Source organism: Myxocyprinus asiaticus, chromosome 3 (assembly GCF_019703515.2).
Source record: "Myxocyprinus asiaticus isolate MX2 ecotype Aquarium Trade chromosome 3, UBuf_Myxa_2, whole genome shotgun sequence".
Lineage (NCBI taxonomy): Eukaryota > Metazoa > Chordata > Actinopteri > Cypriniformes > Catostomidae > Myxocyprinus > Myxocyprinus asiaticus.
In genome coordinates this window covers 49,130,881-49,158,268 of record NC_059346.1, presented here as the reverse complement: position 1 = coordinate 49,158,268, position 27,388 = coordinate 49,130,881, and the positions used below count along the sequence as shown (strand labels likewise).

The following is a 27,388-nucleotide window of genomic DNA, read 5'->3' as shown; positions in this document are numbered from 1 at the left end:
AAGTACCGTACAAACTGTTCTCGGTCACAGCCGCACTGTCTCTCATTTTCATTGCAGCGTCATGACTGGTTTCTGTTGCTGCTGAGGCCGTACGGAGCGCGAAGCCCCGCCCCCTCTGACCGCTGATTGGCTGCACACACGGGTCTTCTGATAAACACCACAAGCGACTAGTGTTTTCATCTCCTTCGTATTTTACATCCAGTGATGTGATGGTGCCAGAGACGTGCCTTTGTGCACGAGCAAAACCACTCTTTTAGATGGCGAGGTAGTCGGATAGTCGGTTTAAACTAATAAGGAATTGAGGTTTGTTATTTGGGATATTTCCGTTATTAGGGTGTGTGAAAATGCGAGGGCGCGTGACAGGCCAGGCCATGGAGCTGTTGGGCAGCGGCGGCTCCAGGATCAGTGTGACCCGGTTCTTTCTGGCCCCATCAGCCAGAGCATTAGCTCCACAGTCGGCTGGTGGACATGACATCGACAGAAGGTTTCGGTCTACATCGTCCATGTCCGGTTACACGGAACTGGCTCGGGAGAGGTCCAAAACCGTCACGTCTTTTTACAACCAGTCTGCCATCGATGCATCTGCCGAGAAGGTCAGTCACCATTGTCTCCTTAGGACTGCAAAGCACACTCCGATGTCTTCTAACGGCCTAGATGCAGATCAATACGTTGCGTTCTCCATCCATAGTATGGCTAGCTTGATATACTGAAAAATGCGTTGTAACAAGCTTTAACCAAACAGTATCTGTCCAATTGGCAAATTCCCACCTCCTGTCTCAGATGGCTGTAGTCAACCAGTGTGTGGTTGTACAGGTACCAGTTTACAGTAATGACATTGGAAATGAGCTAATTTGAGGCATTTAGATGAAATAACTTTCATTTTGAAGTCCCTTTTTAAATAGTGCCCATGGGAATGGGAATGGGGATAATTTCTGATAAATCTGATTTAAATGAGCAGACTCTTGGACTCTAGATTAATCCCTTTAGGAAGAAATTGTGTGTTTGACTTTGCAGTAGTGTGAATGTGTAAACTGTGTGTCTTTATCTCTCTCTCTCTCTCTCTCACACACACACACACACACACACACACACACACACACACACACACACACACACACACAGGGCAAACCATGGGCGTAGAATATGCGGGGGATGCAGGGGACGTGTCCCCCTCACTTTTTCACAGGGCAAATGTGTTTACCCTGTGTCTTTCATACAACAAATGTGTAAATGCACTGGTCAGTCATGTAATTAATAATAAATTTAGAGTCATCGATTTAGAGCCTTAAAAATATATCTTATATATTTAATCGTTCCGTCCCCCTCACTTTTTAAATGATTGTTACACCCCTGGGTCAAACTTAGGACAGCAAACCTTAGTGAGTTTTACCCATTTGTGAAAGCAATTTTACTTGCAAATATTTTAGTTATAGATGGAAAACGTGCATCATGCTTATCTCATCAGATATAAGTGAGTTCCCGGCTGTCATGCCAGTGTCCAAGCAAGCATGTGTGCAGTATCCTTATGTAACCTGCCCTACTTTGAGCAGGGGGATTTCACACTGGCCATTTAGTCCGAAACCGCATGGTTCGCATGAAAACTTGGTAATGTGAAAGCTGTCATGCGGACCGGGAAGCGCACCGCGGTACCGAACCCGAGACTACCTGTAGGAGTTGGTCTGAGTTCGGTTGCACTGTAACTGTGGTGAGGTTCGCATGAGTAAGAAAGCAACCTGTACTCGGATCCACACTTGTTCGGGAAGTAAAATGACTTGCTCATGCGTTTTTGCCGATTTAAGCATGATGACATCATCGGTTGCACAAAAACAAACACGCACGTGAATCATGACTGGCAAGGAAACATTGCGGGACAGAAAAGGTGAGGTGCCTTTTATATATGTGAGCGTGCAACCAGCTGTGTCCTCAAAAAATATTGTTTGTGAGCATCAGATATAGTCTCCTTCCCCTGGACATGTACAACTGCTGAATTACAGCATTTGAAGCACAGAGGCGCAAGTGTTGTTCACTCTGGTGTGCGTAATGACACAAAATTTATAACAATCACACATATAGCGACCCGCGTTGTGCTTTCCATCATGTGCATGTTTGTGATGACGCAAGTTGATGACGTAAAAGCACCAGGGTTCGACAGAAGCATACACGAGGAGCTGCCTTAATGACTCAACAAAGCCCAGTGTGATTAGACATCGGCCACTGCTCCTGTCCTAATAGATTCATTATGCACATAATTAAAAATAAGGGATATTTCACAAATTTTTTTTTAATTCTGTTTCATTTATTTTCCATCATGTCGTTCCAAACCTGTATGATTTTCATTACATGGAACACAAGGAGAAGTTGGGTAGACTGTTCACACTGCCCTTTTCCATATAATGAAAGCAAAGAGTAGTCAGGGGCTGTCAAGTGTCAAAAAGGATTTTAAAAAGCACCGAAAAGTAGTCCATAGGAATCATGTGCAATAGGTGTGGGCGATATGACCAAAATCTTATATCATGATAGGAGTAATTTTATATCACAATAACTATATACATATCACAATGTAGTTACATTTTTCTAAACAAATCAATAAAAGTTTGTTTATATATTGTAATATGGTTATATATTGTAACCATATTGTAAATCTTATTTTTGAATTATCCAGTCAATGAATTAAATACTTTATAAATGAAAACTACAGGCACAACAATGCTGCTACAACATGGGTCCTCATCTTGATGGTTTTGGGTTGAATGTATCACATAACTGCAGGGGCGGACTAGGACTAAAAAATGGCCCTGGACTTTCTGGCCCAGAGCAGCACACCAAACCCAGCCCGCAACACACCATACCATAACACTCATTGATTTCATTTTCCAGCTCAGTTTCAAATTTTTGTGTTGAGAGAAAAAAAAAAAAGACATTTCTGTTGACTGCTAGTCATGACAACGGGCCCCACAGTGCACAAATGGTCATCATTTTAAAACATAAAACCACTGTAAATGTGATGAGTGGATTTTTTTTAGAGAAAGCACTAAAAATAAGCACTTTATAGCCAACATACAGATGTTAAGTTAAAATGTACATGAACGTACAAGGGAAAGTGTGTATTTTAGGTGCTGTGACAAGTCAGCATTTTTCAGAGTTTTTAAAGATCTTAATCACTTTCAACTTTTTTCTAGATGTGCAAATAAACTATTGTCTTAGTTAATATGAGGTTGTGGAAACAACAAGTATAATAATAATATATTATATATGTATATAGCTATACAAGATCATAAAATGTTGTTTAAAATAGTTAGATGAAGAAAGTGTCACACAGCAGGACACTGATGACAATGCTTAAAATTTCATGTCAGTTACTCACATAACTATGTGAAGATGTTTATTTTAAAAAAAATCAATGAAAACAAAGTTGGCCAGAATATGTAGATATACAGTATAAATATAAACAAATATAAATATATGTAAAAATAAATAAACACCTCTTAAAGTGTAGATCTTTGCAGATATTTTGCAGATTAGTTGCTCATATTTTCACATATTTTCTGAGTTTGTTGCGTCTTTATATTTGCAGTGATTTAATTCCTTCCCTGGATTATTCTTGAGAAAGTGAAAAGCCCAGTGCTTTGTCAAGCACTGTTTCTGCTATCCTTTAAACGAAAAAAGCCTCAAAGACTCATATAGCCACAAATTAATATTTGTTAAGGCTGCATTTGTATCAGGCATAAGCATTATTCAGCAAGCCGCACTTCAGCTCCTAGTAATGCTTTGCGGTATGAATAAATTATGCAAATGACTATGTACTGCTTATAGCTTTAATGTTTGCCAATTTAATTTATGCTGCTGTTATTGTATTTGTTGTAACTTGCAGTTATTTGTCATTTTGTGATTATTCAGAGCTCATCTTATACTTAATGTTATTTTTGGTTGTCACCATTATTGTGATTTGTATGTCAAATAATGAGGTCCACGCAAGTTTCACAGTTAATGTGCGCATTAGGATATGCACTCCTATGTGCAGTTTATTTCAAAATAAAAGATATCACATTATTTAAAAATATAAGCCATTGCATTGGCTTTAGCTTACATAGTTTATGGAATATTCGGTCTATAATGGGGTCCGCGCGGGCATGTTGGAGGCCATCTGTATTGCCTGTAGGACAGACCAGTACTTGCGCAGCAGCGGGCCAGCCCAAATTACCCAGCGGCTCACCGGGAAAACACCCGGTGCTCTCGATGGCCAGTCTGCCCCTGCATAACTGTCACATAACAAAAAATATGTCATAGATTTCTAATATCTCAGTTTTCCCTGTCCACACTACAATGCGAAGACAGCATTTTCAAATTGATCCACTTGGGAGAGCATTCTCGAAAAGCTACATTTTTTTCTGGACAAAAACAATGTCTTAGTGTGGATGGAAGGCCAAAACATAACGAGTTTAATGCATTGTAGTGTGGGCATGGCCTGACTTACAAATGTCACTTAACCCATGAATTATTAGACTATCCTCTAAACAAAAGTACTACTATAACATTTCCAATACAGGCAATTTTAGACAATTGAGTGAGTTGCTAAGAAAGGTATCTAGTTTGTAGTAGGTGTCTCCCATCAGATACTAAATGAAAAATGGTAAATGCATTGTGTTTAACTGTAACGTTCTCTTCACAGCCTTCTGTCAGACTCACGCCAGCCACTATGTTGTATGCAGGGAAGTCTCCTGATGGACAACATATCCTGGTAATTACACTCCTGTCTCGGATCCTACATTTATCCCAACCCACATTGGTGCCATTTTTTTAAGAGCCAAGGCGGTTCATTGATGGTAATACTATCGTCATGTTAATACCATGGTACTGAATGATTATCATTTATATACATTTACTGTATTTACGTGGTACTCCAAATGTACTTAAGAATATCATTGTAATGCCATAGTACTTTTTGGTACTTTTTTCTTAGTGCTGAAGGATTAAGCTGTTTAGGTGCTAAGAATGGCTCTTTACTTAATTATGGTAATATTAAGTATTTGTATGTTACTTATTTTAATGCAGAGCAGTGCCAAGTACCTACACAAAGAGCTGCCTGTCCGTATCGCTCATCGCATTAAGGGCTTTCGAAGCCTGCCCTTCATTATCGGCTGCAACCCAACCATTCTCCAAGTGGTGAGTTCCCTTTCTTCTCTGTGGGATTTCTCGGTTCTCATTCATTCTTTTGTGGCGGGTAGTCTCATCGTCTCTCTTACAAGCTGGTTTGTTAGACATGCTCCACCCCTGAAACTCTCAGAGGGGATATTGGGTGATGAGGAGCTGCGGTCGGTTAATTTAGGCTGAGTGTTGTTCCGATGGAGGTCTGAATTGCTAAGCTGACCAACATATTTGTTTCAGTGCCATCCGACCCCCTGTGCTCATGGCGGCTATAAATGGAGGGTTAGTAGTGTCGTCTTAATGCAAGTCATTTGTATCCCCAAATTTAAACAGATTTTCTTGGATTGGAAGTGCTTTATTGATGCATTTAGTGGTTTTATTTGGTAGCCTGTTCCGAACAGGTAGCCTACATCATATTAGTGTTCTAACAATATAGGTTTTGCAATGGCAGATACCAATATTTAGTGAGCAGGATGGCAGCTGGCTGATATATAACCGACATAATACAATTTAATGACAGTAAATGAGATGTATATAAAATTGCTGAAATGAACACTTATTTTTCACAATATTTAATCAATTTAACCCAATCTATAATCTCAAAATGGCCAAATATCTGCCGAAAGATTGTTCTGTCACTAATTCTAATGACCACAGAGACGATGTGGCATTTCTTTTTTTAAAATGTATACATTAACTCACTATCTCTGTTTTTGTTTCAAAAGCTAATTCTAGCCTTGGAAATCTTTTCAGTGTTTAATTATTGAACAATTTATGGGGCCTGGGTAGCTCAGCAAGCAAAGACGCTGACTACCACCCCTGGAATTGTGAGTTCGAATCCAGAGAGTGCTGAGTGACACCAGCCAGGCTTCCAAAGCAACCAATTGGCCCGGTTGCTAGGGAACACATGTGGGTTAACCTCCCTTGTGGTCGCTATCCAACTTTTTCCTGAACGCGGAAGTGTTCCACGATTCGACTGTTTTCAATTTCCGGTCTCCAGTTCTTTCACTCACATCAGCATATATTCTTTGTGGGTAATGTAAAGTTTAAGGTATTACATTTGTAAAAATGGTCAAAAAACATGTGGCCGTAGAGTGCAAATACTTCACAGAGTCGAGAAGACTCACCTGAGTGTGTAAATGACATGAAGCAATGATCCTAGGTTTGTTACATTGATATAATTAATTATTCTAGGTTATGACAGCAAACAATAGCACAAATTGAGCCTGAAATTAATTTTTGCTCCAAATAACACTTACAGTTGAAGTCAGAAGTTTACATACACTTAGGCTGAAGTCATTAAAACTAATTTTGTTAACCACTCCACAGGTTTAATATTAGCAAACTATAGTTTTGGCAAGTCGTTTAGGACATTTACTTTGTGCATGACATGAGTAATTTTTCCAACAATTGTTTACAGACAGATTGTTTCACTTTTAATTGACTATATCACAATTCCAGTGGGTCAGAAGTTTACATACACTAAGTTAACTGTGCCTTTAAGCAGCTTGGAAAATTCCAGAAAATCATGTCAAGCCTTTAGCCATTTAGCTTCTGATAGGCTAATTGGAGTCAATTGGAGGTGTACCTGTGGATGTATTTTAAGGCCTACCATCAAACTCAGTGCCCCTTTGCTTGACATCATGGAAAAATCAAAAGAAATCAGCCAAAACCTCAGAAAAAAATTGTGGACCTCCACAAGTCTGGTTCATCCTTGGGAGAAATTTCCAAATGCCTGAAGGTACCACGTTCATCTGTACAAACAATAGTATGCAAGTATAAACACCATGGGACCACGCAGCCATCATACCGCTCAGGAAGGAGATGCATTCTGTCTCTTAGAGATGAACGTAGTTTGGTGTGAAAAGTGCAAATCAATCCCAGAACAACAGCGAAGGACCTTGTGAAGATGCTCAATGAAACAGGTAGACAAGTATCTATATCCACAGTAAAACGAGTCCTATACCGACATATCCTGAAAGGCTGCTCGGCATGGAAGAAGCCACTGCTTCAAAACCACCATAAAAAGCCAGACTACAGTTTGCAAGTGCACATGGGGACAAAGATCTTACTTTTTGGAGAAATGTCCTCTGGACTGATGAAACAAAAATTGAACTGTTTGGCCATAATGACCATCGTTATGTTTGAAGGAAAAAGGGTGAGGCTTGCAAGCCGAAGAACACCATTCCAACCATGAAGCATGGGGTGGCAACATCATGTTGTGGGGTGATTTGCTGCAGGACGGACTGATGCACTTCTCAAAATAGATAGCATCATGAGGAAGGAAAATTATGTGGATATATTGAAGCAACATCTCAAGACATCAGCCAGGAAGTTAAAGCTCAGTCGCAAATGGGTCTTACAAATGGACAATGACCCCAAGCACACCTCCAAAGTTGTGGCAAAATGGCTTCAGGACAACAAAGTCAATGTATTGGAGTGGCCATCACAAAGCCCTGACCTCAATCTGATAGAAAATTTGTGGGCAGAACTGAAAAAGCATGTGCGAGCAAGGAGGCCTACAAACCTGACTCAGTTACACCAGTTCTGTCTGGAGGAATGGGACAAAATTCCAGTATAGCATGTAGTAGCATGCAGAAAGACTACGTATATCTCTAGAATGAGGATTCCCACCCTTTTCTCCTGCCTGTTTACTTCTTTCTGCAAGTCCTCCTCTGTGAACTTTTACCCAGATTTGCCCTCAGCTATGCTCCAGAGAGAGTCTCATGTACAGCCCCTTTTTTTTTTTTTTTTTTTTTGAGGGAGGTTACATAGTGCTTTTCAGTGTTTGTTCAGTACAATTAAATCAGTAATGTTCAGATATAAAGGTTTTGTTTTTTTAACAACCAACACAATACAGATTGTTTTTATGTGTGGGTGTCCAATAACTGAAATGCAAAAAGAAAAATGTAATTGTTTTATTTCTCCTTTTTGACATGGTAACAAAATTATAATTTGATAATAAAACATGCAGTATAAATATTTTAAGAACATTTTTACAAATTGTAATTTAATTTTACAAATTCAATAATAAAAACATTATAAGAATAATATTAATAAATTAAAATTAAGTTTTAATAAATAATTTTAATAATTAAGCATTTTAATTGTTTTATGCTACTAACAAAATAATAATTAGACTATAATAAAACATGCAGTATGAACATTTTGATAATATATAAATTTTATTTACATTATTTAAATCTATAATAATTATACTGAATCTTTTTTAGCAATTTAACAATGAACAGTTACCATTTTTAAGTGTTTTATTTCTGCTTTTTGACACTAACAAAATAATTGGACTATAATAAAACATGAAGTATGAACAATAATTTTACAAACTTTTATTTAACTATAAATTTAATGTTAATAATGAGCTATAAGAATAATGATTATAATTAAATATTTTTAGCAATTTAACATTTAACAATTTATAATTTTGTTTTATTTCTGCTTTTTGAAACACTACAAAAATATAGAATTGGACTACAATACTAAAACATGCTGTATGAATATTTTATTATTTGTAATAATAGTTATCATTTATGCCATCATATTTATGCAAAATTGTTATGTGATGTACTAAATGGTCAAATTCATTTTCATCTTTGGCTGTTATGTAAAAAGTTAACTTATTTATTTAAACAATATCTGTCAAACCAAATATCAGGTCTACCTCTAGTTATTACAACATGAACTTGGCTTTAATTTCTTTGAGAAGATATGTTATTTGCTTGATCAGATATGTCATCAACTGGCTGGAAGTCAATTTCTTTCTCTATTAAGACTAATCAATCAAAACCTTCAGCTTGTTTAAATATTTTCCGGTCACTCCTTCCTCGTTTTGCCACGTGTTCCTAGAATCCATAAAGAATTTATGCCATGTGCTCATCGAGGGATGGAGAAGAGCCAGGAATGGGCTTCAGAGGAATGATGAGGCAAACAGGCCTCTAGGAAAACTAGCTCTTGGAACCACAACAGAGCTGATTTGTTAACCCTATATTGTATCCATAAGTTCTCTTTCTCTCTCTACAGCACGAGCTTTATATCAGGGCCTACCAAAAGCTGAGTGACTTTCCAGCCGTAAGTACAATTCAGCCAAACCTATCCATATTAATTCATCCACAGGCTGGTTGTTGACCAGTTTGCAATCTACCATAACTAAATTCTGTAACTGGAGAGACCTGTGAGTTTGCTAAGGGCACCAGTACTAGCTTTAGAGGATTGTATATCGGCTCTCATGAGTGAAACATAATTCTTTGTTGACTGACTATGTACAATGCTGAGTCAATGCTGAAGTGGTCAATCTGTTTAATTTTGGTTATAACCATTTTGTTTGTGATCAAATGAAAAATGCCCAAATGTCACAATATCTACTGCTGGAAATATGTAGAAATTGAATTAATTACTGTAGTGAATTTGAGTGACTTAAGTGGACCACGTGACTTATTACATGACTCTCTGGAAAACTTGATTCTGATTGGTTAATCACAGCACTCCTCTGTCAAATATTTTGTATTATGGCCATTATTAACACATCACATGATAAAATAATTTCATTTTGCATCAATATCCATTGATTTATGTTATAGGTAAGGAGCTGTGTGGTGTAATAAGTGGGACATAGTCAGCCAGGCAAAATAAACCACCTTTAGTTGTTTTTTTTTGTTTGTTTTTTTGCGATAATAACCTGCTGACTGTCCGTTGAGCCTTACATACGAAAGTTTAACATGAATTATTTTGCTAACCTTTCCACCAATGCTTTATCTTCAGATAAAAGACCAGGAGACTGAAGCTCGCTATAGCAAGCTTGTGAAACAGCTCCTTGATGACCACAAAGATGTTGTCACCATGCTAGCTGAGGGATTCAGGGAATGTCGTAAACACATTGTGGTGAGATTTATTTTATTTTTTTTATCACCCTCAGCATAATGGCAATCTTTTCTTTGGTTTTATTTTAAGCTTATGATTATGACAGCAATCTAGTTTATCTAAGCCTTATTGGTCTTCTAATCTTTGAGTCAAATCCAGTTGTAACCTCAGTGGATTTTTTTTACTTTGTTTAGGAAGAAACTCTGGTTCGTAATTTCTTGGACACAACGTTGACATCTCGTCTGGGCATCCGTATGCTGGCCACGCACCACATCGCCTTGCATGAGGATAATGTACGTCTCTTGCATAATGTTTTAGCCTCCTTTTTTTCATTGTGATATTTTGTAGTTATTATAAAAGTGGATCTTTAAAGGCGAAGCATGTCATTTCTTGGCCTCTTGTGACACCAAACGGAATTGCAAAAATAATTATATTGTCAAACAGGTTTCTTGAACAACCCACCCTTCAACCTTAGTCCACAAAACATTTTCCCAGTAGCACTGTGGAGTGTCAAGGTGGTCTTTGGCAAACTTCAGGTGTGCAGCAATGTTTGGCTTCCTTTGTGGTGTCCTGCCATGGACACAATGCCTGTTTAATGTTTTCCGTATAGTAGACTAACGAATAGAGATGTTAACCAGTTTCAATGATTCCTTGAAGTATTTGACTCACTCTAGGGTTCTTTTTTTACTTCACTGAGCATGAGGGTGCCCTTTGTCATCTTGTCTGGACGACCACTTCTAGGGAGAGTAGCCACAGTAATAAATAATCTCCAATGATAGACAGTTTGTCTAACTGTGGACAGATGAATATCTAAGCTCTTCGTAATAACTTTGTCCAGCTTTATGCAAAGCAACAATTCTTGATCGTAGGTTTTTTGAGATCTCTCCAAGTCAGCAGATGCTTCTTGTAATTAGCTAACTCAAAATGTTTGAGCCCCTTTTATAAGTCAAAGTAGCTCTAACCCTCACCTCCAATCTTGTTTCATTAATTGGATGCCAGGTTTGCCAACTCCTGACTCTAATTAGCTTTGGTTGACGTCGTTAGCCTATGGGGTTCACATACTTTTTCCCAACCTACACTGTGAATGTTTGAATGATTTCAGTATGTACAAGAACAATACAATAATTTGTGTGTTATTAGTTAAAACTGCTTGTGTTTGTTCATTATTGTAACTTAGATTAAGATCAAACCAGATTTTAAGACAAATTCATACATAAATGCAGGTAATTTGTCTTGCCACTGTATAGGCTGTCATCTGCTTTATGCGACCGACACAAAGTTTTAACTAGTGCTGCGCTATCAGCGGCTCGAAAATATACACACTCATACTATAGTGTGTAAAGTCATATATATGAATACTATGTGAAGATGCCCCCTTTCCTGTTTGCTTAATGTCTTTCAGTTCATTACGCTTGCATGTAATCAAAAGTCTGGCAAGTAAAAACAAAAATGTACTAGCCAATGGCGATTCTTTCTCCAACATGTCCGTAGATGTACCTGCGATGCGGTCTTCAGTTCTTTGCCCAATGACATAAGTGTCTCGTCCAGACAGCCAAGTGGGCCACCATTATTTTCATATGACCCACATACAAGGGCTAAATATAAAAGAGCCCCACCGCCCATATCTCCTGGCAAATGGCTAAGAGACGTGCCGTAATACTTACTCGCTCCACTAGACTGTTATTTAAGACACATGACTGCTGAAATGTTTCTTGACAATAAATGCTTTTTTTACACTTTTGCTCACATTCTGAAAGCAAACTTAAATGTAAGTTTTATAAGTAGTGCTTGCTAAGGCAAGCATTAATATTGCTTGTACTTGCGGTTAGGGGTTTGCAGACCAGAGCCATATCTAGGAACCAGAATATCATAGAGACTTGGGGGTGGGCACTTTTTGACTATCTATCAACCACCCAGAACACCCTAGCAACCATATATAATATGCTAAAACTACTTTGATCACCTTCGCAACCACAGAGCAGACCATAATATAATGTGATGGCTCTTTATGCATGCTTACTATATGTTATTGTGTTTTGACAAATTTTTTTTCTCCATTCCAGCCTGATTTTGTAGGCATCATATGTCGACGGCTTTCCCCTAAAAAGATCATAGAGAAGTGGGTTGATTTTGCTCGGTAAGTATGCCCTCATTTTAACTTTTAACTCTTTTTCATCTGCCTTGCACCCTGCTTTCTGTGTGCATATGTGAGTGCTTACCAATCAAGTGAGTGGTAACGAATCATGTGTGTGCATGTGCTTTGTTTGTCTAAAATAAAGGCCAGAGCCCAGACTAGTCATTTGTGATTTACCAAGATTCGTGTTATAAAGGTAATTTTAGAGCTACTGTCTAACATTTGCTAAGTGGCAGCAAAACCTGTATTTACTTGTGATATTTGAGTTTAATGTGTAAACAGTCAGGTTTCGTTTGTGTCAAGGAATGATTTGCAGTGAATGGCACGTATAATTATTTCTTAAACTGGCCTCTTATGAATGCTGTTCTACAGTAGCAAACAAAGACAAAGTTTTTCAAACTAAATAAATTCCAAACTAAATAATTCACATTTGCATTTAGTTGCGGCCCTTGCACAAGGCGGGTGTTAAGAATTTACACTATTTCTTGCATGTTACCAAGTCATGTCATGAATGATCCTTCACAAACAACGACTTCAGAACACAAACAAGAGGAAGTCGCCATGACTTTCTTTCTTTTGCTTAATAGCAGTGATTTGCTGGGCAGGTTTCATAGCAACTCTTTTATCCAATCAGATTACAGTTAATAATAATAACAATAATAATAATAATAATTCCTTTCTTTCCCCTTTGCATCAGTTCTTTTACTCCCAGTGTGTCTCTGGGCTTGGAGGCTTTCACCAAACATTTCCCAGATGTGCCTCTTGAAATCTTTAAAAAAGAAAAGGAATCAGGCCACAATGCTGTGTACAGTATGTGGTCACGAATTTCATCTTTGGGTCCTTGAAGAATGTGCAGTTGCTGAATACATGCATTTGTTCACCAGCAGCTCACCACTCCATTCCCTTCTGCTGCTGTCCAGTCAGTCAGTAGCTGCGTTTCCACTATTGGGCCATATGAGGGCGTGCCAGGGCCAGTTGCGTTCCCACTGTCACTTCAGGGGCTTCATCGTGCCTCCTCAGGGCTTTCTCGGGGCCAATGGTCTTTGGCCCACCGATTACCCTAGGGCCAAACAAGGCCAACCGGAGATTGAGGCGGGTGCCATGTCAAAGGCAGAGTTTCAAAATGCGTGCACCGTACAAATCCGCTAAAATCTGGGTTTCTGGGCAATGCTGTGAAGTTTTTGGCCCGATGGTGGGAATGCAGATTGACGTTGGTTTTGTGGCTCAAGGTCCGTGGCTATTGGCCCCGGCTGGCCAATTGATAGCCCTGGCTCGCACTGGTCCGTTAGTGGAAAAGCGGCTGTTTTAGAGCCCTTTTTTCCATCCCACCTATTACATTGTGCATATGCACAGAGTATCTCCAAGTGCTAATTTTGATTTATTTCTCCTCATTTCTACTATTCCCAGTTCAATTATGATCTTGAAACAAATGCTTGGTGAAATATGTCGAGTTACAACTTAAGACTGTTTTGACAAATATATGTTGATTGTTTGTTAGATAAATCTGCTAAAACTCCAGATTTTATTAAAAAGTCGATTGTCCAATGCTAGTCTTTGCCTCAGATGGCACACCCACAGTCCATTTGCTGACCATCTAATGCATATTGCATATCCACTAATTTCTTTTCTGGTGTCTTTATTAGGGATGCATCGATAACAATAATTCACAGCTCATTGTGGCCTACACCGATAACCAATAATTTTATATTTTGTTGCATCTTTGTTTATTGACTCATGAAACAAACAGAATATGGGAAATGGCATGTTGTTATTTACAGCAGATGACTAAAACCAGCCCTAAAACAACGTAACAGGGTGCAGAGATGTTTAATTAATTCTCACAGAGCGACATGAGCTTAGCTCTGGCTCACACAGACACGTTGTGTCGCTTGAGACTGCCCGAGTCCCTGCCTGAAGGGAAGAAGCCATAGGGCAGTCTGAGATCCTCAGCCGAAAGCAAATAAACAAATTATCGTCGAAAAATATCAGCGGTAATTCCATTTTCGGCACAATAATAATATTTTTATAATATACTGTATATCGGCCGCCGATATATCGTGCATCCCTAGTCTTTATAGCTGGTCACTGAGCAATACTGATGTTCAGTTGTTTGAAATTAGTTCCTCCATACCGCTAAATGATTGTTACAAATTATTTCCAATAAACATGTCCCTAAATGGAACATAAACAAAACTTATTGCAATTGGTCACTTTTCATTTAGATTAGACAGTTTCTTCCTAAGTAGGTAGTTCTTGGCTGGAATATCCTGCAAACAGACTATATGGCAATAGTTAAAAGTCTTGCTATGAGAGATAGCACAGAGAGACAAGTTATTTGTCATTTAATGTCTCTTTTAATACGCTTTGTTCTTTACAGTCAGTTGTTGATCAAAGAAAAAAGAAACGATTAATTCTAATCATGCATAGGACAGTTGATATAAAGCCATTCGAGTCTCTCTCGTTAATATGTGCTAATTTTCAGATGCTTTTTAGAGAAATGCCATCTTTCTTAAAGAGACAGTACCAGTTTTTAACTAGGGCTGAAACGATTAGTCGACGTTATCGACAATAAAAATAATTGAACATGAAACATTTTGAATCATCTTGGTAGCAATGGCTGTCAACCTTCATTTCATAGCAGATTCAAAGACATTGAGGTATATATTATTAAAAGGCTGAAAAATATTAATATTGTCCAGCCCTTCTTGCATAACCTGGCAAGGCAGTTTTTACCCGGTGCATAATTAATGGCATATGCCTGGTTTTTGCATTTGCATGCATGCATCATGTTGTAAATGTTTGGAACAGTTTCTGTGTTCATGTATTTCCTAATGGCTCCTCTCTGTTCCCCTCAGACGGCTCTGTGAGCATCAGTATGGGAACTCCCCACGAGTTCGCATCAACGGCCATGTGGCGGCCCGCTTTCCCTTCATTCCACTGCCGCTGGACTATATCCTGCCTGAGCTGCTGAAGAATGCTATGAGGTAACATTCCTGACATATACAGTATAGGTCAATGAGATACACACACACACACACACACACTTCTGTTTTCTTAACCATTTAATTATGCTGTGATGATTGACAGAATTGCAGTTGATGCGGTTACTTTGTTTGGACCTAAATCCAGTGTTGGTTCAAATGGAACATACAGATAACGGTGAAAAATTAGCATTTTAATTGCAGTGAAAGCTGTTGCTGCATGGACTATGACCCAGCTGCATGTGTGTGATGTTGGCTGCTTGCCGGTTTTTGAGGGACATTGTGACATTGACATTCACTATAATAGCTTTCAGTGTAAGGCAAGGAAAAATAGGTCATTTACATTTCACATATATTACACAAGAGGCCTGGTATGGAATTTCCCATTGGCGTTTCTTTCACCACAACCCCGGTTGGCATGTGTAAGTGTTTTGGTGTTTGTCATAGATTTTGACATAGTTAAGCAAGCATGGGTCATTTTTGTTTAATTAAATGAGACCCAACCGTCAGGCACTCCAGGATTATGCAATGAAAGAATTGCATCCAACATCATAATAAAGTTGAGGTTATGTGGTTGTTTTGCATAATACACTTGTCTTTCCTGATCTGACTTTATTGTGATTTTGTGGTGTCAAACTTGTTTTGAAGCCAAATACCTTTTCAGTGACTTCACTGTTAATGTTATGTTCTTCCAGACCTTTTATTTTTATATGCCTTGGCAAACACTGCTATTTCAATTTCTCGTATTTCGGACTAATGTTTTTGCCTGGTGGACAAACGGAACGAGTGAAAAAAATCAGACTTGCACTGAAGGAGGGAATTGACCTATATCAAGGGAACACAAATACCATGGAGACTTGGCGGTGGGGGTTTTGCCACCCAGAACACTAACAACTGCATGGCGACATGCTAAAAAACACTCGGAAGTGCAACTGATACACTGTAATAACTATTTTGTTCTTCTGAAGATCAGTAAACTGTAGGTCTTGTCCATAAAAAGCTGAAACTCCTGTGTTAAGGACCTCTCTTTGTAAAGCTCTCTGTTTCTCTCTGCGGGTATTAGGCTGTCTTGGCTGTGTTCAAATAAGGTCACTCAACTGTTGTTACTGATGTTGTTGACATTAGATGCTTGCCAAGCTGTTCTTGTTAGAGAAATTTTAATCCATGTGCAGTAGTCTAGGGGTCTGTTTCAAAACCTAGTGAGCGTCCTCCAGAGGCAGCAATTTATGACATTATAGAAGTTTCAAAAGGTAGTTATCTTATTTATGCTGCCTCCTAAGATATCTCATTTTGGCCTAATTCTAAGGTAGCATCATATGTATCCTGCCTCAGGTAGGCAATCCCATAATGCAATGTGATGAAGCGAGAGATATTTTGATTATAAATATATTTGTAATCCATTCAATACTGAAAAGCATGGTGGGCCTGGGTAGCTCAGCGAGTAAAGACGCTGACTACCACCCCTGGAGTCGCAAGTTTGAATCCAGGGTGTGCAGAGTGACTCCAGCCAGGTCTCCTAAGCAACCAAATTGGCCCGGTTGCTAGGGATGTTAGAGTCACATGGGGTAACCTCCTTGTGGTTCACTCTTGGTGGGGCGCATGGTGAGTTGTGCGTGGATGCCACAGAGAATAGCGTGAAGCCTCCACACACGCTATGTCTCCGTGGTAACACGCTCAACAAGCCATGTGATAAGATGCGTGGGTTGATGGTCTCGGACGCAGAGGCAACAGAGATTTGTCCTCCGCCACCCGGATTGAGGCGAGTCACTACGCCACCACGAGGACTTGGAGCGCATTGGGAATTGGGCATGCCAAATTGGGGAGAAAAAGGGGATAAAATAAATAAATAAAAATACTGAAAAGTATGGGAAAAATGGTTATTATGATCAAACACTGACTACTTCACCCAAAAGTGTGTGTGTGTGTGTGTGCGTGCACGCATTTATGCTCATGAGAGTATCACATCTTTCCTCTCGCATCACCTGTATTGAATAGTTCATATAATCGTCGAGTCTCCTGTATGCTGCTCCTGACGAGCGATATTTGAATGATGTGTGGAGTTGCCTCCTTTGTAGAGTTTTCCAAATCGCTTTCTTATGAGGCTCCATATCAGTTAGGTTGCTGTCACGGAAGACAGATGCCTATGTAGGCAGGAGACAGCAAGGCAGCTCACTAAGTTTTGGAGAAGAGCCTAGATATCTATAATTATTATTAATTATGTTGGGGTTAATATGTTTAAGGTTTTTTCAAAATCCCCAAACGAAGATCAAAATTTCTGACTGTAACTCCAAGCTAGAGCCACCAAACTCTGCACAGACCTTCAGACTGTTCTGGAATAGTGTGCTAAGTCTTTTTCTAACTGATCACACTTACACCCTGTCTACATCAGGCATGTCTGCTGAATTGCCGCACCGCAACGGCTTGCGGCTGTCTTCACAGGCCGCATTGAAGCAAACGTTCTAAACCATTTATTTGTGTTGCTGGCAGTAGTAGTGTCAGCACGTGCAACGCAAAATGGAACGGGACACACATTTACTGTCGGTGTGACAGACGCACCGCAACGGACACTTTCAGTGTAGACAGCATCATTGATTATATTATTCTATCGCTTTTGACGTGACACACTGCCCGCATCTGGTGTAGACGGGCTGTTACAGTTTTCACTCAGCGGACAATCAAAAATCTGAAAAATCTCAAAGACTTACATTGACATAATGTTTACGTCAGAATGCTCATCAATTCAAACTCCAACTGTCAGAAATTCTAATGTAAACAAACCACAAAGGACGCTAAGTTTGCTGTAAGCAAACCTTTTTCATGTAAAAGTATGCAAAAAATGTTCCTACTCCCTTAGAGATATAATTAAATAAAATAAATGTCCTGAGACATATCACTGGTCTCTGTGACAGCTGTAGACTTTGTAAACAGCAAACAAAAATGTCTCCGCGGACATTGACGCTTTTCACCTGTCAATCAGATTGCTTGTTCTCTTTGGCCTCATTTCCATTATACATATATACAGGGTTGAGAGGGTTACTTTTGAAATGTATTCCACTACAGATTACAGAATACATGCTGTAAAAAGTAATTTGTAACGTATTTCGTTAGATTATTCAAGGTCAGTAACGTATTCTAAATACTTTGGATTACTTCTTCAGCACTGGTAGATTTTCTTGTTTTGACTATAAAAACTCTGCCAGTACAGTAAGACAAAATACACATGTTAAAAATACATTCTCTGAATAACCTAAATATCTTATGCAGTGTTGTTTCTAAAACAAGATAAATCAAATTGATCTTGTTTTAAGGATTTTTAGATATTTTTACAGTAAAACAATAAAAAAATTATCATCAAGAATATGATTTTTGCCCTAATATCAAAGGTCTTGCTAGAAAAAAAGAAATTATGATACAATGTGAATTTTCTTGATAAAAAAAATATGATCGTGCCTGGTAACATGCATGTAAAATGCATAGCATTTTAACTTGGCGTAAAGCTGACAATTTGCACAAGGTTTATTTCTTCTACTCTAAACTTCATACATACATCTCTGTCTGCTCGTATGAATGTAACACATCACGAAAGTGTTTCACCACTGTTAAAATAAACTTTGGATTGCATCATTTATATGTATAAAATATTTTCCATCTGAAAGGACTAAATATTAAATGAAACAAATGACAATAAAATGCAAAGTAATCTCTTCAGTAATCTAAATACTTTTGAATGTAACTGTATTCTAATTACCAATGATTTAAATTGTAACTGTAGTGGAATACAGTTACTTATATTTTGTATTTTAAATACGTAATCCCGTTACATGTATTCTGTTACTCCCCAACACTGACCATGTGATCTGATCACCTGAAACGCATCTTAATACCAGGTGGAAACAGGGTCATAGTGTTGGATTTGAAGCGGATCACTGAGGCTATTGTGCCACTGTTGAATTTGACAGCCACAGGAACAAACAATGCTGCTCTTTTGCTCAGTGTTTGTGCCAAAATTATCTTTGGAGGGTGGGGTTTTAGAATGAGGGAGCTAGGCTAATTCAACGGCTCAGTCACGTGAAATCTTCAGAATACTAAAATCGCTTACAGCACCTTTAAGTTGCCCTCTCTATCTAGCTGATGATTTATCTGACTATGTGACAGTCTGTCTATCTGGCTAGCAAGATAACTATCTGCTTATTCTTACTGTAATGTCTGTATAACCATCAAACTTAAAACATTAAAACATGTTTAAATGTTCAGACAAGTCAAGTCAACATCAAACTTTGTCTTGACAAACTTTACCTATCTAGTTTTTTATTATCTTGCATAAAAAAAAATACTTGCTGAGAAAAGGTTCACCTTGAACATTGTCTTGTTGTACCTTTTTAAAAGGATTGCTCCAGGTTTAATTCTAGCTTTTTTGACAACATCTGGGGAATTCTGTTGATTACCAAAGCAAATTATTTTGAGTTGTACCTCCAGTTTGTAGAAACAAGCAAAATTATTGTGACAAGGTCTCTTGACTTTCTTCTCAAGGAGGATGCGAGGGCCGGGCAAACGTTCAACACAAGTCTTTTATTTTCCACACTTTCTCTCGTGGGCCATTCAACCCGCCGGTTTGAAGGGAAGGAGAGAGAGAGAGAGAGAGAGAGAAGAAGAGGGCTTGCCGGCCCCCCGAGTACACCGCCATATGGTCCTCTGCCAGCTGGATCACCTCATCCAGCGATGCTGGTCGGTGGCACTGGACCCATTCCGCCATCCTTTTCGGTAGTCGGTTGATCAGCTGCTCCAGCACCACCAGGTCAACTACGGCCACAGCATTGTGTTCTGCCGCCAGCAGCCACCACCAGCAGGAGTCACGGAGCTGTTGGGCAAAGGCAAAAGGGTGACCAAGCGTCAGCGAGTGGAAGCGCAGGTGGTGCTGCTCTGCACTGTGGACGACCCGTTGTAAGATGGCACGTTTCAAGTCCTGATACCCCATGCGGTTGGCGACAGGTAGTTATTGGGCTGCCAGTTGTGCTTCTTCTGACAGCAGTGGCAGCAGGCGGACCACCCACTGGGACTCTGGCCATCCCGCTGCTTCCACCGCACACTCAAACAGTTTCACGAACGCCTCCGGGTCGTCCTCTATAGACTTGACAAGCATGAAGTGGGTCATGGAGGGGGCAGAGGTCGTGCCAGTGGAAGCCCCCTGGGGTATCGAGCTCCGTAGCACCTGCCGGTCCTCTTCTTGAGCTTGAAGGATGACCTGGAATCACTGCTCCTGTTACTGGCGCAGCTCAAGCAGAGCTTGATGTTAAGTTTGGTGGATGCTGGCGAGGGAACTCTCTGCTGCATGTGTCTCTCTCTCTCTCCTCCGACGGTCTGGATTGCCCTTTTTTATCTCTCTCCACTCTCACTGCAAACACAAAACAGCTGTTAGAGGTGATTTCCCACAGGTGTCAATCGTTACCTCTGTCTCTCCCGGCCTTGCTCTCTGCAAATGTCGCTCGGCCACGCCCCTATCACAGCAATGCACTTGAAAGTGTATGGGGCAAGACATTGCACCAGGACAAATGTTAAAATACACCATTTAAAAATACGCACCATTTCAAAAGTACAGTCACAAGACCTATACATTTTATAGTTTATAGATTAATATCGGACTAGCCTTTTCTGTGTTAAATTACATGCAATATGTTAACTCCTGTCATGACAATGTCAAGACGGTAAACTCGTTACCTTTCAATTTTACAGCTCTAATAACACATTTAGGTAAGGATGAATTCATTCAAACACTTTAACAATAATACAAGCTGAACGTTTCTGCATTTAAACCCTCCAGATGCCTTGCCCATAGACTTTTATTTTAAGTGGATACTGTAATCACAATTTTTGCTTCAGACTCCTCTTCAACCGGACGGTAGTTGACAGTCTGGTCTTGGCTGGAGGTCAAGTCACTGTTGGCATAAAGCCACTCCAGTTTTCTCTAGTCACACTGATAGAGCCCCGAGACTTCAGTACTCCTCACATACTCATTAAATTCCTCATTCATTTGCCGTCTAGGTCTCCAACAAAAGCATGAACTGCCAGTGCTGGAAGATTTCTCCTTCCTGTACTTTTCGTCAAATTTTTTCTTTAAGAAATCGCTCCCAAGTCTTTGCTGTCTCTTAAAGTTGAACTGTGGAGAGTGGAGGAGTGAAAGGAGAGCTTTCATAGTTATTTCAGGCCTTTTATCGATTACCATTTTATTTATTGATTATAATGTTCGATTGAATTTCCTCACAATTTATTTCCTGTTATTCACAGAGCCACCATGGAGAGTCACTTGGACACACCTTACAATGTGCCTGATGTGGCGGTCACCATTGCAAACAATGACACTGACTTTGTCATAAGGTTAGTTTATGGGCCAGTGTCCAAAATCAATAATTTATTCCCTAATTTACTCATTACTAAATAGTTAAATGCCACATAGGAAATTAAGTGGAGTATGACATTACGTAAATGTTTCGTCAGAAACGGATCAATATTAAAGTCCTTTTTTACTATAAACTTTTCTCCCTGCCCAGTAGGATATGCACAAAGAATGCAATTCACAAAAACAGAAGAAGAATGTGAAAGTGGAGAGTTGTAGTAAAAAAGGACTTAAATATTGATCTGTTTCTTACCCACACCTATCATATAGCTTCTGAAGACATTGATTTAACCACTGGAGTCATGTGCATTACTTTTATGCTGCCTTTATGTGCTTATTGGACCTTCAAAGTTTTGGTCACCATTCACTTGCATTGTATGAACCTGCAGAACTGAGATATTTTTTCTAAAATTCTTCATTTGTGTTCAGCAAATTAAAGTCAGTCACATCTAGGATGGCATGAGTAAATGATGAGAGAATTTTCATTTTTGGGTGAACTATACCTTTAACAGCATATAACTTCCATAAGGTACTCCATACTGACTGTTTTTGCACTACATGCAAGAGAGAAACAGGACATGGTCAAAACAATTGAAACTGGTTATTGTATGTAATATATGTGGGTAATTACAAGTAAAAGTAAATGAAAACTAGATTTGCATTTCCCAAAGGTAAATGTCAGTGCTTGCAAGGCAGCAAAAGAATAGTGTTAAAGTTTAGGTAAGCTTAATACATTAATGAAATGCCAGGTCAGAGCTGTTGGCTGTTCAAATAGACACTATAAATAGAAAGAAAAGCTCGATCATAATTCATTTTCCAAACAGATGTAAGAAAGAAGACCAGTCACAATTCATTATGCAAATATTTGGATGATAATGTGAGATTTTTAAACTAATCTTCAATTTCTTAGTCAACTTCTTAAATTGAACATATTCCTGCTTTTTCACATGTTGTTATTTTGGTAAATGCTTGTAGTAATGTCAATGTGGTCATGTTTTTGTGCAGGATCTCGGATCGTGGTGGTGGGATTCCTCACAGCATTCTGGAAAAGGTGATGGATTACCACTTTAGCACAGCTGAGCAGAGTACACAGGATCCACGCATGAGCAACCTTTTCGACAGCATTACTAACAGCGGTCCCCAATCTGGACCCATGCATGGGTGAGAGGAGTTACATCTCTGTAAGATTGAAAACAGGCTACAATACAGAGCTTCTCAAATATTGAAATGTCGAGTTGTTTGTGTATTTTAGACATTGGGTCTAATGCTTAGGTTGCTGGTTTGATTTTTGGGATCATGTTTCCTTTTTGCATGTACAACATGCTCTTCACCTCCTCACGTGTAAATATTTACAAGTTTTTTTAAAGATGTGCACATGCAGCAGCTGACTTGAGTTTTTGCTATTAGATCAGTGTAGCAGCTGAAGGAGTCTACTAACCTGATCCAGATTCAACCAGTTTGATCTGGATCTTGTCATGTTACCACTGCTCTGCACCCCCCCCCCCCCATATGAGCTGTCTCAAATCACAATTAGACCAGACTATATGGCTATAGGTACAAAACTTTCCCTAGTTAAAATGTAGTCGTCTCCCCAACTAATATTTGACATTATTATTATACATTGTCAACAAATTCTAGAAATGAACTGAGAAAATAAAGAATAAATAAAAATACAATAAACAGCTGAATAAACATCAGGACTGTATGTTCAGTATCAGTCAGTTGCTGACCATTTTAAATAAAGAAAAAATTAAAATTAAAGCTAAATAAAAATCAGGACTGTATGTTTAGTATCAGTCAAATGCTGACTATTTTAATGCTGCCAGTCAATTAGGGGCAGGTTGTAAAACAAGAAGCATTTACACCTGCCGAGTCAAGATTAACAGCAGCAGTGGTGTTACACCATATTCTGCTATACAAGTTCAGGGGAAACTTTCAACGGTGGAAAACCAGACTTTTAAATATTACATTTTGTAAATGCAACAACTGGAATTGTTCGGTAGAAGGGGTACCAAACTGTGAATCCTGAACAAAACAGTTTGGTGAATACATGTTTACACATTAGCTTCCACTCAGCTGACAACAATGAAAGTAGCTATGTGATTAGCTAGTTAGCTATAAGCTCATTGTCATGGAGAGTAAAAGATATACTTTATTTACTTTCCAGCACTGCGTCTCACCAACTAGGTAACAACGTAGCGTGAAATCAACATTCAACAGACACAATCCACCACCGCACCATTGTCTGCTGAGCTGCAAAAAGATGCTCTGATATTTACTTGTCAATCTGCTACATTACTGACTGCACTGACAAACTATAGTTGGCTAACATGGCAAACAGATGTGATGAACATGAGTGACATGGTTGTCAGGGACAGGGTTAACTTTATATTAGTTATATTGAAAAGGGAAAATTATGGGGTCATTGTTTATTAACTTTCCAGTATGTATTTCACAAACTAATTATCAACTTACCGTGAAGACACCGCTTAACTCCACACTGTCTGCAGAACCAGCTCAGCTCTGTAAACAATGGAGTCGGAATGCGCTCTGCTGGACACACTACATTATGACACCAATTCTAAAGCATTGCTTTCTGCATTATATGATCTGAAAAAAACATTTTCATATCTGTGCATATCGGTAAAATATACGCCGATACCGATAAATCGGTCGAGCACTAGTATAGATCAGTAGATAACCCACACAAAGCACAATGTGCACACAGCATCTGGCTATCTGACATCTTGCTATCTGGCTACAAACGCGTTGGGTGTGTTCGATTTGAACTGCATCTCGATTTGCCGATCTGTGAGATTTGCTGGTTGCAGTCAGGGGAGGAGTTGAAAAGAGAGCCATCAAGCTGGACACTTTGCGCTTCCCGTCGTCTGCTGAACCTACACCAGTCACGGAAGATCACACAATGTTTGCTTTCTTTATTACAGTCGAAGTGGAATTCAGATAGACAGATGCTTGAATTTTACACAAAATGATCAGAAACATTGTTCATTTGAAAGGTTTATGTGCTGCTTAATACAGTGCCTGCTGTGTGCATGAGAAGTCCAATAAAAGCCTGAATTATTTTAATACCAATAAAAGATGCAGAATTTTTAATCGTTTTGAATGTTTTTATGAATAAACATATTAATATGACAAACATAATATAACATGATACATATAAACATGATGTACTGTTATAAAAACATGGATTTTTGAGAGTTTTCGCCAAACTAGAGGTGTCAGAATAAACACCTTGGTAATGGCAGACTACTTATTTCAGCCATTGACTGACATAGCAGAAGTAGTAAGAGTGTATGTGAAGCATGCCATTGCGAACACAGCCCATGTAACCATTGTCACATTGTGAGTCTGGCCAATCATTAATAAGCTGTCGTCATTTAGAACTTGTGCAGCCGCTCTGGAGAAACTGCGCCGGCTTTGCCAGGTGTCAGCTCTCGAATCGCTCTTGCGGTACTTTGATGGCATACATCATGGTGATGCTGCGGGGGTGCCATTTTAAGTCTGACAAAATTTCTAACCGACATGCACCGTTTCAAGTACGGTGCCGATTGGTCTGCACAGTGCTGCATGAAGTCGAACACACCCGTTGGCTTTCCTGGATCAGATGACATTATTGGAAATGCTGTAGCATCATGGAACGCTAAACCAATTGGATTGGTTTGAGATTGCTCCAACCAGTGGTGTTAGTCCTCCATATTTGGGCAGAGTCATGTGATCATTCACTCTAATTACATATGGCCACCAGGAGATGGCGCCAAGAACATAATACAGACTCAATGATGGCTCAGATGGCACAGAATAAAACTCATTCTGTGAAATCTCATTACTAAAATCATGTCTGCATGCTATGCAAAGCTTTAGTCATTGTTGTGTTGCATGTCTAATTAGTTCTTATGTACAATTATTGTGATTTTATTTGTTTGGAGATGTTTTTGGACACTTGCATAAATGATTTTTGTAATGCTATAACTTTTGATTGCTTTGTCGTATCAACAAAAATTTTACATAAAATAATGAGAATTTTGCGCAATTTCAGGTTTAATTGAAGTTTTTGATTGTTTATTTGATAAATTGGGCTGCTCTGTGGTGGTGTGTAATGGGATAGTGTTAACACCTCAATGATATCTCTTTTAATCTCCAGGTTTGGCTTTGGTCTTCCTACGTCTCGAGCATATGCTGAGTACTTGGGAGGTTCCTTGGCCATCCAGTCGATGCAGGGCATTGGCACAGACGTCTACCTGCGCCTTCGGCACATTGATGGCAAAGGAGAGAGCTTCAGAGTTTGACGTTATTCCCGAGTCATTGGAGCTTGCGGGTTGGTCAATTTTAGAGGTGGAAGGTGAACCAAAACCAGGAAGTTCCACTGTTATCACTTTTCTCATTACCTGTCGAACTCTTTTTTTCCCTTTTACACTGCATCAGCTTCACATTTTGGATCACGTTTTCTGCAGCCATTGGGTGTCACGGTTTTAAGTTGTGAACAGACACAACTTCGGGTTTGCACTGCATATAAGGTGATTGTGTTGTTCACTGTGATTTAAAAAGAAAACAAACTTTCAGCCTTAAGAACGCTAGAGGATTTCATGTTCAAAATCAAGCATGTTACTATCCAAATGTGAGACTCCTTACACTCCAGAAACTGATAAAAGATGCTGTCAACCTTCTGTGACTTCAACTCTCCAGACAGCCAAGTCCTGGTTTCTCTCAGAATTATGAATCATTTGGACTCTTTAAGGACATGTTATTCTGTTAGCGTTCTCTCAAAAGGAACAGTTTGAGTTAGCACACAAGTGCAGAAAGGCTTTTAGTAATCTGCTATTGACTCTGAATATAGGTCTACTGCCTTATAAACTGATAGTTTTGACATTTCACATTAACCATATGAGCTTAAGAGTTTGTTGTATATTTCATGATTGAAATGGTATGATGAAAGAAAGGCTCATTTGGTTATTATCAAAGTGCAAAATATAAAGTATTCTTTAATTTTCTTGTTTGACATTCTCTCAAGCAAACAGTGTTTATAGTGATGTTGATAGTTAAATGAATGCATTTTTACACCCTGCTCAGCTGCAGATTTTGTCTCCTGATGGACTTTGTTCAGTTTGTGCTCCAAAAGGGTGCCAGCATTAGAGAAACTGACAATGAGCTTTTTGCAACAATAGTACAAGTCATTCATAACTGATCTTGTGCCTGTGGTGTCTTTCCTTTACTTTTGAAATTAATGAAGGCGAGTGATTTTTACGAAAGGGAGCACTAGTATATGATATGCTCATTTTCTGGACTGAAATGATGTAGATTTCTTGCCCTAGTTTGCCCTCTACTGGTATAATCTGAGCATTGACTTTTGACTGTACACAAAGCTACCCAAGTGAACATACTAATGATAGAGAATCAGGGTAATGAATGATGTATAGAAGAATAACATGGAATGCAAACAGACTAATGTGCACATTAGTTCCGCTGTTTAAAAAAGGCCAAATTGTGGCATGAGGCACCCAGAATGATATCAAGTATTGGATCATTTTATTGTATTTTTTGATGTTGAGTTTGTATTTCATAGATGCCAAATGCGCATAGTTTTTCAGGCATTATAAAATTCTGGATGAAACTATTTGTGTCCATAGTTTTTTTTCCCCCTTCCATTCATGTTACCAAGAGTTCATTAACACTAATCAAATGTATTGTCTTTTTCAATTTAGCCACTAGATATTAACCCTCCTAGGCTGTTCAATATAGCTCAACACCTTGGATGTTCACGGTCATTTTTTTACCAGAAACAGAACAGGTGTAACTTTTTTTTATTTTTTAAGAAATGATATAATTTCTTCTCCCTTTAAGTAA

The 27,388-nt window shown here is 38.9% G+C and overlaps 1 protein-coding gene across 1 annotated transcript; it reads left to right on the top strand.

Annotated features, from left to right (window-relative positions):
- Positions 1–132: 132 nt before the first annotated feature.
- LOC127421397 (3-methyl-2-oxobutanoate dehydrogenase [lipoamide] kinase, mitochondrial-like) lies at positions 133–27,155 on the top strand. Its single transcript, XM_051664425.1, has 11 exons — positions 133–593; positions 4,670–4,738; positions 5,053–5,163; positions 9,184–9,231; positions 9,922–10,041; positions 10,215–10,313; positions 12,084–12,157; positions 15,010–15,138; positions 21,418–21,507; positions 22,532–22,687; positions 25,689–27,155. The coding sequence occupies exons 1-11, from the start codon at positions 345–347 to the stop codon at positions 25,831–25,833; spliced, it is 1,290 nt and encodes a 429-aa protein (XP_051520385.1). The 5' UTR covers positions 133–344; the 3' UTR covers positions 25,834–27,155.
- Positions 27,156–27,388: the final 233 nt, after the last annotated feature.